The sequence below is a fragment of the Sapajus apella genome, unplaced genomic scaffold (genome assembly GCF_009761245.1).
Source record: "Sapajus apella isolate SASKATOON/1434 unplaced genomic scaffold, GSC_monkey_1.0 scaffold93, whole genome shotgun sequence".
NCBI lineage: Eukaryota > Metazoa > Chordata > Mammalia > Primates > Cebidae > Sapajus > Sapajus apella.
The window spans coordinates 7728118-7745423 of NW_022437033.1; the positions used below are offsets into that span (position 1 = coordinate 7728118).

A 17306-nucleotide genomic window follows, 5' to 3' on the forward strand; every position below is an offset into this window, starting at 1 on the left:
TTGAATCCAACCTTTTCTTGAAGTCAAGAAAAGTAAGACTGAACAAGGAGAAGGGATATGCTCAAGGGCACACAGCAATTCTATGGCAGGGCCAGGGCAAGAATCCAGATCTCCTGAAATTCCAGTACTTTTTTCCTGTATCATGTGGCCTCTCTTTCTTTCTTTTTTTTTTTGAGATGGAGTCTGGCTCTGTCACCAGGCTGGAGTACGGTGGCACGATCTCAGCTTACTGCAACCTCGGCCTCCTGAGATCAGGTGATTCTCCTGTCCCAGCCTCCTGAGTAGCTGGGACTACAAGCGCATGCCACCAAACCCAGCTAATTTTTGTAGTTTTAACAGAGACGGGGTTTCACCATGTTGACCAAGTTGGTCTCAAACTCCTGACCTCAGGTGATTCACCCGCCTTGGCCTCCCAAAGTGCTGGGATTACAGGCATGAGCCACCATGCCCAACCATTTTTTTTTTTAACGATACAGCCTCACTCTGACTGCAGACTGGAGCACAAATTGCACGATCATGGCCCACCGAAGCCTCAATCTCCTGGGCTCAAGCGATCCTCTCACTTCAGCCTCCTAAGTAGCTGGAACTACAGGGACACGCCAGGTGTCTTTCTAACTTCATTCAACATTTGTGACACATGACAGCTTTGTCATTTTTTCTAAGAATTACAAATGAGAACATATTCCTTTCTTGTCATAAATTGACATTTAATAGTTCATGACTACCACTGGGGAAAAAGACTAGGAAATAGCTTTTGCGATGTACCACAACAAAGAAACCCAGCTTTCACTGCCTTTTTGTTATTTCACTGCCTTCTGTGCCTAGACCCGTTAGCTTGGACATCTCCTCATCCCACACCTACCTTGAGAATAAATCTTTCTCTCAAGAAGTAACAAAATCATTCAGAAATTATAAACATAGCAGGACCATTCTCAAACCCACTCATACCAGACAAGCACAGAGCAAGTATGAGGTCCAACTTGCTGCCTCAGACCAGACCAGAACATACCAGAAAATAGACTCTGTTTGCAGAAACAGTCCAGCTCTCTCTGTAGCTGTAGACACAGCTTGTGTGAGTCTCAAGAGCATTGCCGTTGTAATTGTTCCCAGATCTAGTCAGCAGCATTTCAGCATTTTGGTACACTGCGATTACTGTTTCCCCAAGTCATCTGTATGTGCTGCTCATCAGGGTGCACATCTGTTCTGAGAGCCACCCTGGAAAGCTAGAGTTGCCAACAATAGCAACTGGTAAGGGGATGGGGGTGGGGCATGAGACAGAGTTCCTTCATGTTGTGATGAGTTATGTTCAGAGGAATAAGGAAGATATTCTTTCAAACATGCAGACTCATGGAGTCCCAAAGATATCTTTTCCCCATTTTTTTCCTCCCTCATTATGTTCTGTCCTGATAAACTCATGTGTTTGCCTGGGCAGGTGTTCAAAGTGTGGCTAGAGGAGGATAGAGAGGCTGAGGGGCACACAGACCTTGCTTTAGTGACTATTCCTGGGCAAGCATGCAGATTCCTTAAGTGGCCTGCCCTAAGCCTGGACCCCAGAGGAAAAATGACCTCCATGCTACATGCAGCCAGCAGATGACTCCTTGTTGCAAGTATTAAAGAATGTAATGAAAATGTGTGTCCAAACAGTGGTACTGTCTGAAGTGGAAACTCTGAAGACTTCTTTTTATAAATCAGCATGCAGGTGGATAGTCAGTAATTAACAGCCCATCTCTGTAGCATGTCTTAAAGAATCCTAAAAAGAGAGGATACTACTTTTCTCAGCTTCCCGAATACTGCTCCTTGGGAGGCTGTAAGAATTGCACTTTGCTTATTGTGGTAACTGTATTTAGAGCAAACTGACATTGTGGTTTCCACAAAACACTTTGATGATAGACCAATATTGTACATCAAGTGTTTTCTTTTTTTTTTTTTGCTTTTTTTTTGAGATGGAGTTTCGCTCTTGTTACCCAGGCTGGAGTGCAATGGCGCAATCTCAGCTCACCGCAACCTCCGCCTCCCGGGTTCAGACAATTCTCCTGCCCCAGCCTCCTGAGTCGCTGGGATTACAGGCACGCGCCACCATGCCCAGCTAATTTTTTGTATTTTTAGTAGAGACGGGGTTTCACCATGTTGACCAGGATGGTCTTGATCTCTTGACCTCATGATCCACCCGCCTCGGCCTCCCACATCAAGTGTTTTCTAACTGCTGATAGCCATTCCAGCAGCAGATAGAGAAATCATCATAGCTCTGAGGTGTTTCTTTCTCTGAAACACCACAACACTTGTTACATGTATTCAAAGGAAGAGCTATATTTGTGGATAGAATTAATGCCAGAGAAATATCCACCAAGCCCTCGCTGGTATTTGAAGACAAAAGCAGTGGTGTGCAGGGAGCCCTCAGTAGTTGTCAAAAGTAGTGGAGACCTTGGTGTTTAATGTTAGAAAAGGAGAGTGGGCCTCATTCGATAGCATGGTACTGTAGTCCTGGGTGGCTTGGTCAGATGAGGCAGGTATGGGGTGGTAATAATGTCTGTATCCACTGAAGCCTCTGGAAAAAGCTATTGTGTTGACAAAAGCTATTGCATTCACAAAAGCTGTAGATGTACTGTGAGAAGACTCAGTGGGATGTGGGAACAAGCGCACTCTGATGGGGCTTCACATATGTGTACTATGCTAAACTTCACTCCAGCGAATGGCATGCTGATGAGATCCCAGCATGATGGGGGAGGACTAGGACCCCACTGCCACCCTTTCCTACCAGCCTAATAAGGTCTGTCTCTTTCCATTCCCCAGGAACACTCCATCCCCAGTGTCTCTCAACAACGTCTCCCCCATCAACGCAATGGGGAACTGTAACAACGGCCCAGTCACCATTCCCCAGCGTATTCACCACATGGCTGCCAGCCACGTCAACATCACTAGCAATGTGTTACGGGGCTATGAACACTGGGATATGGCCGACAAACTGACAAGAGAAAACAAAGGTATGCTCATCTGTTCTACTCGTATAGCTCACAGACCATGATGAAATTAACTTCACTTTGAAGGACTTGAGCTGTACTTGGTGGCCCTATATCTTTCTGTCTCTCCGATTTCTAGTACTTAGATAAGGGAAGACAGAGTACACTCAGGGCTGACACAGTGACCTATTATTTTTGAGAGAATAAAAAGGCCCTGGAATTTTTTTCTCCTTTAAAGCTTGAACTAATTTGAACTGTGATGTGTTTTGAATTTCACTTAGTGGCAAAAATCAACACAGAGAAACAGAGGCAAAGTCAAAAATAATAATTTGCAAATTAATTAAGATCCTGTTGGCTCCTGTTATTATTATTAGTGAGGTTGAACTAAGGCCTTCTACCTTCATTATAATTATTAGCTCCAGTTAAGTGCACGATAATGCAGCTTGCATTTGGAAGCAAGGGCCAAAGCTCAGCTAGTGCTTTTCACACATTTGACAGCTGGGATGAAGAATCAGGGTGCTGTTCATAATGACACTTGAACTTTGCTACAAAACAAATGCAGAAAGGATCCTGCTTAACCAGAATGAATCTGTGGTCTTTGGTGACTCATGCTGACATCTGTGATCTTAGCTGTCGTTGAGGATCACAACAAAACCTCACTATCCTAGTGAAGGTGGGAAGTAAAATTAAACTGTATGTTGTTCCCAGCCATTCTTTTGACTTGGCTGATTCTGACCCAGGAGTCACAGACTGCTCCACACCAGTCAAGGTGGGGACAAATGTGGGCTACCCATTACTGCTGTATTGTTGAGCATGTGGGGAAATCATCTCATTGGAACAGGAAAGATGCAGATTTTGCAACCCGATCATTTAAGTTTGAATCCTACCTGGGTCATGCATTACCTGGGCAACCTTGTCAAGTTAGTTAAATCTGTGAGCTACTTCCTAGCTTCCATTTCTGTAATGGACATAACAATGACGATGATGGTGAAACTTCCCAGACGGATGATAGAGATGAGTTGAATTAAAAAATAGGTGTAAAGCACCTAGTATAAAATTCTGAGTTCAAGGTAGAAATTCTACAAACATTTATTATCTTTCCTTACTCCATAATATTATGTATCTATATAACTCAAAGATTTTGTGGCTCTCAAAGCGCATTCCATAATTTGATACCTCACCTCTCAATGCAGCTATAAACTTACACTGACCCCTAGGAATATGTGCATGTATTGGTTCCACAGGTTTGAGCAGCAATTTCTATATGCCAAGAACTCCACTATTGCTTTATCATTTGTTGTCTCATTTATCCTTATTTTGTACATGAGGAAACTGAGGCTCTATGAGATTAATAAGCTCACACATATCACAGCTCTTGCTTGTTAGAAGCAGGAATTGAATTTAGATGTGTCTGATTCCAGAGTCTCATCTCTTAATCAATAGGCTACGCTGCCCATCTAGAAAGCACGAGTAATGACAGGTCCTCAGAGACCTTTGGTGAGATCCCAAACCATTTATCTGAGCAATGGATAATTATTAAATTGTCCACTTTTTTATACCTCTGGAAATCCAGAGGCAACTGGCCTATACAACCAGACCCATCCAGGGGTTCTAGAATTGCAAGTGAAGACAGACACATCTTAAGATTTGCCTAGCATATCTGCCTCTACTATTTCTCTGTTATTTTGTATCAGCAACTGGCAGGCAGTTCAATATTAATGGATTTCCTTTATCATTGCATCCATTTTCAAAATCTGTTAAAGTATTTCCTTCTAAATTAACTTCAGAACTTTCCAGGAGCAATGTGGTGGCTGTGCTGATGTTAGGGTGAAATGGTGTTAATCTTGTCATTAGCACAGTGTGTCAAGTAGTTGCTAAATTCCCTGTGTAATATTGAATGAAAACAACTCTGTCACTCCACCAGCAGAGAGAAAATGAGTCCTGCTAATGCTGTCATTGGAGTTTTCAGTGGACTGGGGAGAGGACTAGTGTGAAATCTTCTGCTCACAGCCTTGAGTTTCATACCTTGTCATTTCTGATCTAGTTAGCTTTGGGGATTCTCTTCACATCTGCCTTGTCTATATAGAAATGAGGGAAGTGAGGAGCTTCCCTTTTGGTTGCAGCTCTGCATCTCACTGGAGACAACCATGTACTTGCACCTTGTTTACCCAGTGGAGGTGGGGAAGCTGGTTCTCCCAGTGAAAGGTCTCCAATCCTGCCTCATGCTGCCCAGCAGCTACAGCTGCAGATGGCTTATAGTAGAAGGTTCTGGTACTGAAACGACCCAACGGGGCTTATGCTACCCTCTGGCCTTTGGTCTAGAAGCCTACCTGCCCAGCTGCTTATACTGCTCACTTGGAGCAGTTATTAAAATGGTGTCTAATTAAGAATGCCACAGAGAGCTTTGTACAGAATACCCAGGGAACATCCTGCTCATATGAGGCTCACATTCATTCAACAATGACTAAGCCCTTGAATATTTTCCTTAATACTGTATTACATAGGAAAATACTTTAGATGCCAGAAATCATTTACTCTTTCATCAGCAGAAATTATTTTTATTGCATACTACAGGTTAAAAAGTTTCACATAATCAAATGAGGTTGATACCTAGAGAAAGATCCCATATGTTATATATAACATGAAGAATAAATGCATTGTTTGATGAAATTCCATCTGCTGAGCAATCAAGCACGTATAACCCATGCATGGAAATCGCTTTCCAAAAAGGCAGGAGAGCATCCCACATTAGGGCATTCTCCAGTCCCATCTACTCACCCCACCCCCTGACCCAGATTCCTTGCTCCCAGCCAGCACATAGCTGAGGCTGCTTCCTTTGCCAGAGAGCTCTCTCATAACCAAGTGCCAGGAAATGAATTCATACGTGAAATTGGAATACCTAGCTAGTTTTTAGAGATCATATAGTTTTTCCCACATACTATTTCTGTCCCCTAAGGCAGACATTCCAAAACTCCAGTCATGCTGGTTAGTAGTGTAGCCTCTGGGCTGCCCCCTTTCCTAAGTGAGCCAAGGGGAAATCAGCTGGGCATTCTTACATTCATGTCCTAGGTCAGGAGCCAGAAAAGTTGTTAAGTGACAGATACTTGCAGGCTGTTTTCCATCCCCAATGAAATTGGTAATAAGACTTACAGAATAAGATTCCTCCTAGATGCTTATTTAGCTGTAGAGGCTGATGGCTACTATTAATTTCCAGATTCATGGGCCTTGTCTACACCATGCCAAGAAAACTCAGTAAACTCAGTTCATTTAGACAAAAAGAAAAGAGGATATTTTTAATTCAGTAACATATAGAATAACAAAATAACAGCTTGACATTAGATAGACTATGGCTCCCTACCATTTGGTGTAGAAATACCCTTTTCTAAATATAAATGTATAATCTATAAAAACACAAATTTATTATGTGCTGAAGAGGTTTTGGAGCTCATTAAAGATTAAAATAATAGGGCCTGATAAACTTACGGAGTTTTGATCTCCTGGTAGGCACTCTATAAATGTTTGTTGAATGAATGAATGAACAAATGAATCATGTTTCCAATGTCCATGTGGTTGTGGTGTTGTGTGAAGGCAGCTTCTCAATGTGGTGCATATTTTCATGATATCATATAAAGGCCTGACTGAGGACTACTCTGCTTTTCAGAATTCTTTGGTGATCTGGACACACTGATGGGGCCTCTGACCCAGCACAGCAGCATGACCAATCTTGTCCGCTACGTTCGCCAAGGACTGTGTTGGCTGCGCATCGATGCCCACTTGTTATAGTGGGTGTTTTCCCATCTCTAACATCACGACCCATCACTCTACCTCTACCAGCGCACTGATGGTCACTGGTGGAACTCCACTCATTGGGAAAAGTTCTCTTTGGTTATATTTGTTTTTATGCTTCTTTTGTTATCTGTGAAAAACAGAAGTCATTGTAAGTTGACACTACAACCTAAGAGGAGTGTACATTTTATTACCTATTTTTTAGCATTTGATATGCATTTCTCAGATCCCACCATCTTTTTGTGCTTTATGGAATGACAGTCCTACAATATTGTTTTAAGTCCACACTACCCAAAACAAAGAATGGGAAACACTTGTGATAAAGACAGGCTCCTGCGAAATGCAACAACTGGTCTTACATATACATTAGAATTTACACACAAGGGACCGTCCCCCAAACTATACACTTATGTCCAGAAAAGGACATATTTCAGAATCTATCATTAAACTTTTGTGTATCTCACAGATTCAGTCTTCAGGTGAGAATTTTCATTGTTAAAATCCACTGGTTAGATGTTGTAGCAACATCATAAAATCAAAAGCATCAAGAAAATAAATGAGCTTAGCATTGCTACTCTAAAAAGATGCTATGCCACACGACCAGAGGACTTTCTTGTTAACATCCCTTTCCTGATTCCCTATTTTGTTAATTTTAATGATAAGAAGACATTTAATAATGTCAAAATTTTATTTTGACAACTTTTAGACATCAGCTGGCATCAATATTTTTGAACTCCATTATTTGAAGTGTAAATCCTCACCTGGGATTCTCTGTGTGCAAAGCTCTCTTATTGAGGAAGAGTTTGGTCGAGGCATGCCTTAGTAGCTAAAATGGTACACTCTAGACTTAGAGTTGGGAGTTAAGAGAGGTCTGGAAAGTGTCCAACAAGGAATTCACACCTCTGCCTCCTTTGCAACATTTACACAGTTGGTAAATGGTCCATAACTGGCAGGATTTTTAAATTGTATTTGGCTCAAATCTATGGAAACAAAAGTCAAGTTATCACTATCTAGAAGTAATATTATATAGTTTTCTTCCTAGTGGCTTGAAAATCTGAACTTCTTCAATTATTATTCACATTTTCTCTCTTATAGGGTTTCTTTTTTCTACTTTCTTTTTTCTCTCATCTGTTTCCTTTTCCTTTGTTTGGCTCATTAACTTTTGACTGAATTACAATTACTGATTTTATTGAAGGCCATATTATCATGAATTATTTCCATGAAAATTCCTAAGGAAATTCTAAATTCTAAATAGTAGCTAGCTTTTTTTTTAATGAGCCTTGGGGTAGTGCTTCACCCTGAGATGCTTTGAAAGAGCCCTAAACATAGAGAAAAATTCACCTAATTTGGATACATTTCCCATTGGTTGTGACTACCCCATTATGATTCTTTACATTCATTTGATGTCCCTAAACATCACAATGTAAATATCATTTTTGATGTTCCAGCTCACCAGAAGATTCTTACACTTGTAGTAAACACTACCCATGCATTACTTACTGGTAATTACCTGCTGGTATATAATTCCATGTAGCCTTTAATATGCTGAGTTATCGAATTCTGTTTACTGAGCTATGACCAGATAAATAATAGATATGCACATGAAAGATGCAAACTTGTATGATTATTAAAGCAAGTCATGCAGGTCCATGATAGAAACAGCAGGTGATCACTCGGTACTCTCATTGTCAAGGTTAGATATATCCCCATTTGCAAACAGCCAGACTTAAGCTGTGCTCTGGTCATCTTTGATTTTAAGGCCCTTTGTTGTATAAGGCTGTGGAAGTTGTACTCCAATGGCTGAAGCCATGTTGTTAATATGGCTGATGGGAGCATCCCAGCAGCTGAACCCCGCACTTTTTATGCTCCCACTGTGGTTGAGCTTTATGTTTATAGTCTCAACAACAACACTTATGCATGTACACACACACACAAATGAAACCTGAAAGAATCTTTTCTGAGCCTCTTAAAAGAGGAAAATAACAACATTAAAGACTGAACACCCAAGGTTAGTGTCACATATAAAAATTTAGCTGATGACTTTGCAATGACTCAAGTTCTTTCTTTATCATGGTTTACCAGGTAGAGTGCCTGGCTATTACTATATAATGAAGCCCACTAACTTGACTTGTGGCCTATATCACAGTCCTAGACCATCATGGATTTAGGAGTAGATTCTTCTTGAAATCCCACATCCAGAAACTAGACATTAGAATGTTGGGTCAGTTTTCCAGAGAAACAAGCATATTGCTTCATGGATGAAAGACCTGTAGTTCTAGTTTCAGTGACTTGTTATATCTATTTACATACAACAGGGAGGCAAGAGGACTCTCTGTCATCTCTGGTGACTGAGTGTAAAATATGTGCCAAGTCAGCAGCACAATGACCACATCTGACAATCGAGCTCTGAATCACCACTTTTATTTAGTAAACTCATTTATAAAGCAGCTTAGGAACCAACTAAACATGAAGGATGAATTACCTTCCTATCCTTTGAGATAAGACATCTTTTGGTTTCATGATTAAGGATTGTTGCTGTTTTATAGGTACTCTGTTAATTACAGTGTAAATGGTGATGTGTGTCGTAAATGTGCAGCTATTTGAGGGATTAAGGGATGGAGATATTCTGTCAAATGAATCTCTTCAGTATACCAGTTTGTGGGAGGGATATGAGACATGTGGATGGCAGTGAGAGATCGTGCCTCTAGATCTTGATGGAGGCTTGGTGAGACACACTTAAATAAGCACATGGAGGTTAGAGGGCAGAGTAAAAGGAAACTCCATCTGACCAAGTACACCAAATGATCTCAGCCCTGCAACTTGACCCAGGTAGGGCCACCACTACGCCTTCACTTGTCACCCAAGCTCCAACCACAAAGTGTTTGACAAGTTTGTGTTATGATGTTGGCTTGGCTTTGTATTTTTAATTAACTTTGGATTTTTAGTGGTTTTATCATATTACTGTCTGAGTTTGGTAGGTAGGATTACTTTGAAAAGAGTTTACTAGTGTGGTCCTCCGGGTAGAATTTAGCTGTAAGCATGTTGTTAGCCAGCCTGTAGACTGTTAATTACTTAATAATCTCATTGGGAAAATACTAGTAGTTTTATATTTGGATGACATAACTGGAGAAGCAGATTAGCTGCTACTACTTTTAAAGGACTTGAGGTCGGGATGCCTTTTTTCCCTGTAAGGAAATGAAAAGATCAAAATCTTCAAGCAATAAGCAAGTTGCAAAATTAGAAACCATTGGCTAAAATGTGTTTTGTTGAGTTTCCAAATGGATGAATTTTCACTTGGACATTACATCACTAAATGCATTAGATTTTGTCTGCATTGGAAAGATACTTCTAGCATATCTTTCACAAAGATATCTAATTTGGATTCTGTTTTATGCAAATTCGCATCCCAGAGGTTGAAGTTGGAGTTTGAAGTTGGAAAGTATTTTTGAAGGCAGAATCAATTGAGTTGTGAGGGTGAAGCCCTCACATACTTCTCAACAGACATGATAAAATTCACCTGCATGAGTTGGCAGGTGGGAGAACCAAACTGGATCACTGGGTAAGACTACTCAGTAAAGCAATGAACTGCTTGCTTAGAGAAGCATCACTATCCCCATTGAGAAAAAATGTGTGGCAAGACGATATAGCTACACAGTATCAAATGAATGGGTCAATTCAGTGCCCCCAAATTTAATTATTTGGGGAAAAATTATTGAGCCAGTTGTCAGTGTTCTGTTACACAACTGGCAGACTAAATTCTTCATCGTCGTTGTTATTGTTGTTGTTTCTCATTTTCACTCAAACAGCCTTATTCTCATAATTAAAACCTGATTCATTTTCTCTTTAGTGTTAGCAGACTCCAACAGCAGAAGTGGCATCTGTGTATTCATAATCAGCATTTACCCTGGCAGGAGACTAATCAGATAGGCCGCTCTCAGACATTAATTCTACTATCTGATATTTTTGGTGACGGAAAAAGTGTTAATTTTCTTTCCATTCTCCTCCCCAGAAATATAGAAGACCTCTTTACCAAAACCATCACATTTTACTCTGTAATCTACCAGCTAAAAGAAAATTGCATTGTGGGGAGGGTAGAAAGAGGGTGTGGGTGGGGGTGGAGGGTGGGGAAGCCCCACAAAGCCAGATTGCAGTTCTTGCCCCTTTTTGCTTCTGACATGAGATGTTAAAGAATTATTCATAGTGCTCACATTGGGTTAGGGGACACTGAACTGCTTTTTAGATCCATGATCAGTCATCATTCTTTTAAGAGATTGGAGCTTTGCTGTTTCATTAACTGTGCAGTGTAGACTAATGGTGTTTAATAAAAATCATTCAAAATTTCAAACCCTTTTGCCAGTGACCTCAATTTTGTTGGCTCTTTGATTTGTATCAGACTTTGAGGAGGGAAGGGGGAAGCGAAGGAAGCCTGCTTCCAGACCCCTGGCAGGATGCTGCAGTGGCAGACTCAAACTGGCCTGCCTGCCAGCAGTTGCTGGTGAGCTGCAGCATGCAGACCAGCTGTGGGAAGCCTCCTGAAGAATGCCACAGCTGATGCTTTCGGCTGGGAATAGCTTGTTCCTATTGGGGAACTCATTGTTCTCCAGTCTCTGCAGCAGGAAGCCAGCTGTCATATCCAGAGGGAATTTCAGATGCTTTACCTTTTTAGTTTTGTCCTCCATCACGCATGTGGCTATGAAATAGAAATGTCTCTGCGAGTAGAGCCCGATGTGGTGACAATGGGTAGTCAAATGCATCCCAGATGCTCATGCCCTCTTGCGGTTCTGCAGTGCTTATGAAATTGGGGGTAACGGAGACCCTGGACAGTAAGCAAAATTGGAGAAACTCCAACGAGGCTGAGTTGATGACATGTTGCCCAGATCAAGAGCTAGCTTCTCAGCCTAGCATGTAACCAGTGGTGTGCTGGTAAAATGTTTAACCAGCTCACTGAGAATAGAAAGCAACTGGTTTGCACCATTTGCCGATCTCCATGGCATAAATACGACCACTTTAGATGATTTTAAGCTACCAACTGTGATGCCACTGAACACATGGTTGGAAAGAAATGCACACAGTTGGCTCTTGCATGCCTGGGCAAAAATGCTTCAACACACTACTGGATGCAGCCAAAGAGGGTTCATATTTCAGACATGTGTTCATGTGGACACACAGAGATACATAGACAAACTCACCTTCACACACACACTTCAATGACTAAAACAGTTACATAGTTTTAAGTTATGAATCAATCTGTGAATGTAGAAACTTTATGATAAGGCCCTAGAGATATGGGCTGTCCTGGAAGCCTAGGTTTTAAGCAGGGGAATAGCTGAGAAGAATGAAGCCATTTTGCATTGAAAGGAGATATGGATCAATGGAGATGATTTCATCATCTCCCTCCATATCTCATAGGTAAAATGGGTGCTTAGAAAACCCTCATCATTGATTTTTTAAAAAGATAAATGTTTTTTATTATTATCATCATTATTTTGATTTACACATGTTATTTGTAACTTTCACATGTAACTAGGGTAAAGCATTTACGGGAACTCTATGGAGAATAGCACAATCCAGAATTTAATGTATTTTTTTTGGGGGGGGACGTGGAAACTCAGTAATTCTCCCGTCTTCACATTGGTGTTCATAAGATTTTTTACTTTGGTTATTAGGGAATTTAAGTTTTTTGTTAACATTTGCTTTTAGTTAAACGTATCTAATTACTGTTTTAGCTCTGAATTCAAACCAGGATGTTTCTGTATCAATTACATGACTAGTATTCAGAAACAATCATCCAAACCAAAATAATTCTCTTTTCCACCCAGTCAAAGAAAACTAAGCTCACTAACAAGAAGACATACTAAAGTATATAGTGAAGCTTTCATTAAATACACACACACTCTCTCTCACACATACATATAGTTTTTAAATTAGGCCTCCACACATAAATCATCTTGAAAGTAGAATAGAAAATCTCAAAGAATTCATTCTCCTGGTCCTGTGCATCTTCTGCAGTTAATAAGAGGTTTGTATCTGGAAAGATTGAAGAACGTGTTCTAAAATCTTATTTTTTAAAAAATATTTCCATTTTCTATCTGGGCCTGTGTCCATGGTTGAATGTTAGCCCTGGAGGAGATCCATGTCGTGCTCTTTCTGGCCCTTGTCTTTTGCCTCTGCAATTCTTTTTGTAGCTGGCACAATAGCAGGGACTGGGGGTCTATCCTTTCAGGGTGTTGCTACAACATTTGTCCTTACTGGAAAATGGTAACATCCAGGGCTGACTGAATGGCATTACACACACAGGGACTCTGAGCACCTCCGTCACCACACCAGACAGTGGACAAGTTTTCATAGCTACAAAGAATAGAGATGTGTTTAACATCATTCAATGCATCCCCTACTTCAAAACCATCCTAATCAATCATATTCACCCATAAATATTACAAATGAGATTGATTCTGTCTCAAGACAATTTGTCAAATACTTAGTTTTCTTCCTGGATGATTCTACTCACTGGATGTTTTAGAAAGAGAAATATCTGAGATAAAATCCCTCACATTTACTCAATTCTACAAATTGCTGTTTCTATTCCTATTCTGAGTAGTGCTTCTGAAGACTGTTTGTTGTAGTGTTGTCTTTGATAAAATGAATGTCAGTAGTGAGCCTTTTAGAGATACCATGCTCAGAAATCCTCCTGGGGATCAGAAGATACCTAAATTTCTCCCTCTTTGCCCACTTGGTTAGATGAGTGACATATTCTTTGGATCCTGCAAAGAAGAGACTGGTTTCTTTTCTTTTCTGGTGGTGGTAGTGGTCGTAGCTGTGGCTGTGATGGTTGTTGTTACTTGTCTCTCTCTCTCCGGCTCTGGCTTTTGCTTTCCTGCTAGTGTTCTTTCTCTTTCAAACCAAATAGTTAAATTAAATGTGAGCCTCTGAATTGTACTTGTTTATGCTTTTAAAACATAACAGATTAATAAAAATAGATGTGTCCTGATTTAAAACATGCCCCCTGGAAAGGCATGCTGTATTATGAAATCGTGATAATATAACTGCATTATTACATGGCAGTATAAATATTAGTCTGTTGAATTCATTTGTCCAGTTGTATAACTTTGTGGAGCAGTGTTTTGACCTTTGCTACATAATTTTGGAGCAAGTGGAGTGGTTGCAGGCAGATGAGACAGTATTATATCAGGATTTTTCAATGAACTTTAGTTGGAGGCCTGGCAATGACAAACATCTTCAGATGTTTCTGGAACCATTATAAATATGAAAAAAAAAAAAAAAAAAAAAAAAAAAAACCTTTTAAAAAAATTCCCCAGATTTTTTCAGTGAAGACTTTTTAAGTACATCTTTTTTTTTTCCTTTTCTCCATTTCCTTTTCCATTATTTTTGGAGGGGTGGTTGTTATCAATGACTGAAGAAATATTTTGATTGCAAGTCTCTCTCTCTCTCTCTCTCTCTCCCCCTCTCTCTCTCTCCCCTCTCTTCTTTCTTCTCTCCCTCTATCCATCTCCCCTCATTAAAATATTGAAAGCTGGAGTCTTTGATAAATCTGCATTAGACAAGGCTGTATGCTAGGAATGAAATCTAGGCAAACATCGATGGGTTTTCAAAGAACATTCCATGTTCACTGGGCCCTTTCACACCCCACAGTGATAAATGAAAAGCATAGACATAGTTTTTGCAAAAGGGCACTTTGATGATATCCTCTGAGACCTAATGCAGTTTAACAAATGACTCCACCTATTTTTCCAGTAAGTAAATTGACTGAGACTTGCAAAACACCCCTGAGAGTTGTTAGGGGTGTCTTCTGCCTGGTCTATAGTGTGTGTGTTTGCTTTGTATCTAACAGGCACGTTCACGTCTCGTGTGCTCATATGAAGTATTTCCTAACATTCCCATTAGCCTGTATATAAAAACCAGAAAGATAATCCCAACATGTTGTAAATGAAGATGTCACTCTATAACCTTTCTCTTCTTCTTGGAAAAAAAAGACATTTTCATGCATATTTTAAACAGAAACTTTGTATATTTAAGTGTCATGGAAAATATTTATTGAGTAACTGGGATACAAATGGGAATTATTGTCATCATATGCTTCATGTGTGGGGATACTCACTAACACCATGTCGCTGGACCATTGTGGCAAGCCATAACTGCACAAAGAGTACATAGTGTGTGTGTGTGTGCGTGCATATGTGCGCACATGCGTGTGTGTGTCCCTGCATGTGCAACATGCCTAGCTTGCTGTCCTTCATGGGATTTTAGCTTTCCCTTCTTGAAAAACATTATTTTACAGTTCCAGGAGGCCCTGGTTACATTACTATATGAAGGCAGTGATTTGAAATGAAAATTTATTTCCTCTTGGAAGCTTTGGTCATAATATCATGGTTCAATTAAACGGATTCCACCAGCCTTTGTGATGGAAGAGGCTCTGTTTAAATCCAACTGAGTTTCCCAGAGGAAGTTGTAGGCCAAGAGGGATGAGAGGGAAGATGGAGGCCACCTCAGCTGCAGCAACATGAGCTGAGTTGAGCCCGCAGTGTTGAAGTTGACTTGCTCCAAGCTGCAGTCCAAAACCCTGGGGCCCATGCCTGGCCTATGCTCCCTCCCCAGTAAGTAGAGGAGCAGAACCATCAGGAACAGCCTGCCTGGCTCCTAAGAAGAAAATTACCTGTGGTCCTGTCCCCAGAGGAAGACCCTTTCCCCAGGGGCACCCCAGGTGGCCATTAATTTGTGATGATCATTAAGAAAGTGCCCCCTTGGCTTTATGAGACTCCAGTTAGTCTCTTGAGCCACCTTTCCTTGGGTGCAGATTTCCAATATTCATACTCATTGCAGATCCACCAACTGTCACTGTTCTTAACAAGCATGCTTGTCTTGTCAGAATTTCAGTAAGTTCCTATATCATGTACAGACCAGGGTAAACTGTTCTAACATCAATCAATTAATGAAATGTTATCTGGTTTTTAAAAGCTGGTTTCATGTGCTTTATGTGTATAAAACTATATCTGCCTGTGTGGCTTTGCATTTCAAATATGTGGCGCACAAGCCTTTTGTTGGTGCTTTGTTATCAGTACAGTAACTCTGTGTACAAACATTCTAATGTGGTTTTGTTGTTTTCCAACAAGATGTCTCTGTAAAAATGATATTGGCTGAGCTGGTGCGTTGGTTTATCTCATAGTGGCATTAACTATACTGCCAATGCATTGAATTATTTAAAAATGCAAAATAAAATTTTTATGAAAATCTCATTTTAGACATGTAGATCATTCTGCCTAGAGACTTTCCCAGCCATAGTACCTTGTCATCAACTCTTCCACATTATAATACATAGCCAGTGCCTCCACTTACATCAACAGCCATAACACTGACAGCCATAAAGAAAGTAACTCTCACAAAGCCAACCCACTTTGTAAGAGACCCTTGGACCATCATTCAAAGCCCATTTAAGAGAAAACTGTAATATGTTTAGTTATCTGTATTCCTAACACACAGCAGAAAAAGCTTGCAAAGCATAAAGTTATAACTGTAGCAGATGCTGACAGAAGAGAGAGAATTATGAAACTAAACTGAAAACTTAAAAACACAGCTGGAAGTGGCCATTTACTGCAGGGGTATGCAGCCACCAGCCCTGGGAGGACAGCACAAGCAATAATTTCGGGTCACAATAAATGTCTGAAAGTCATGAGGAAAAGGTTAAGTATACTCTTAAGTAAGGCAGAAGCTCATGCCATATATTTGAGAACTGTTTTCTTCAAAATGTTAAACATTTTTTGGACGGCTGAAGAGTAGATTTCAGTATCTAGAAATTTCATTTACTTGGACTATATTCTCTGGCCATGTAAAGTAAGGAATTGCAATGCTAAGACTACACGGCACGAAACACCTGTCCGTAAACACAACATTAACAGCTTGGCTGGATTTCCTGTGAACAAATGAACTACATTTGGTTTGACCAGATATTTTGACTCTAAATAATCATAATCATAGTCCAAGTGTGAACACGAATGTAGCTAAATGCGATTAAACCTGATAGTTGTAATACTGCCACTAAGAATTCCAAATCCTTTCCAAAATGTAAAACCCACAGTATCTGTAAATACGAACATTTTTATCGTGAGATGATGGGGAAATACATGAGCTGAGTAAAAAAGAGCTAAATGGATTATACATGTTTTCTCAAAAAACCAAGTTGTTTTCTACTTCTCTCAAAACAAACAGATACTATAAATGATAACTATGCCTAGGTAAAAGTATGTACACATGCAGAGAAGAACTTAGAGGAAATATGCAGAATGACATTTTAAAAAATTAGGGGTGCTAGAATTATGCTAATTGATTAGTTGCCATGGCATTTACAAGCACCAGTAAGGCGCTGAAGTCCAGGCACTGTTTTAGCACTTTCTTATATATTAATACATGTAATTCTTTTAAAAGCCCTATGAGATAGGTACTAGCATATCTCTGTTATATAGATGACAACATGGAGACGCAAAAAAGTTAAGCAACTTGCCTGATGTCACACAGCCAGGTGGCCCCAAAGGCTTTAATCTTAACTATTAC

The 17306-nt window shown here is 40.2% G+C and overlaps 1 protein-coding gene across 4 annotated transcripts in view; it reads left to right on the forward strand.

Moving 5' to 3' along the window:
* Positions 1 to 15994, forward strand: part of AFF2 (AF4/FMR2 family member 2) — a 497371-nt gene extending 481377 nt beyond the window's left edge. For 3 of the 4 annotated variants that reach the window (XM_032256130.1, XM_032256129.1, XM_032256131.1), the window contains 2 exons: positions 2791 to 2981; positions 6619 to 14662. In XM_032256130.1, coding sequence (XP_032112021.1) covers positions 2791 to 2981; positions 6619 to 6740 — 313 coding nt within the window. In that variant the 3' untranslated portion in view covers positions 6741 to 14662. Of the gene's footprint in view, positions 1 to 2790; positions 2982 to 6618 lie in introns of all 4 variants that reach the window. The other variant, XM_032256127.1, reaches the window with a different exon arrangement.
* Positions 15995 to 17306: the final 1312 nt, after the last annotated feature.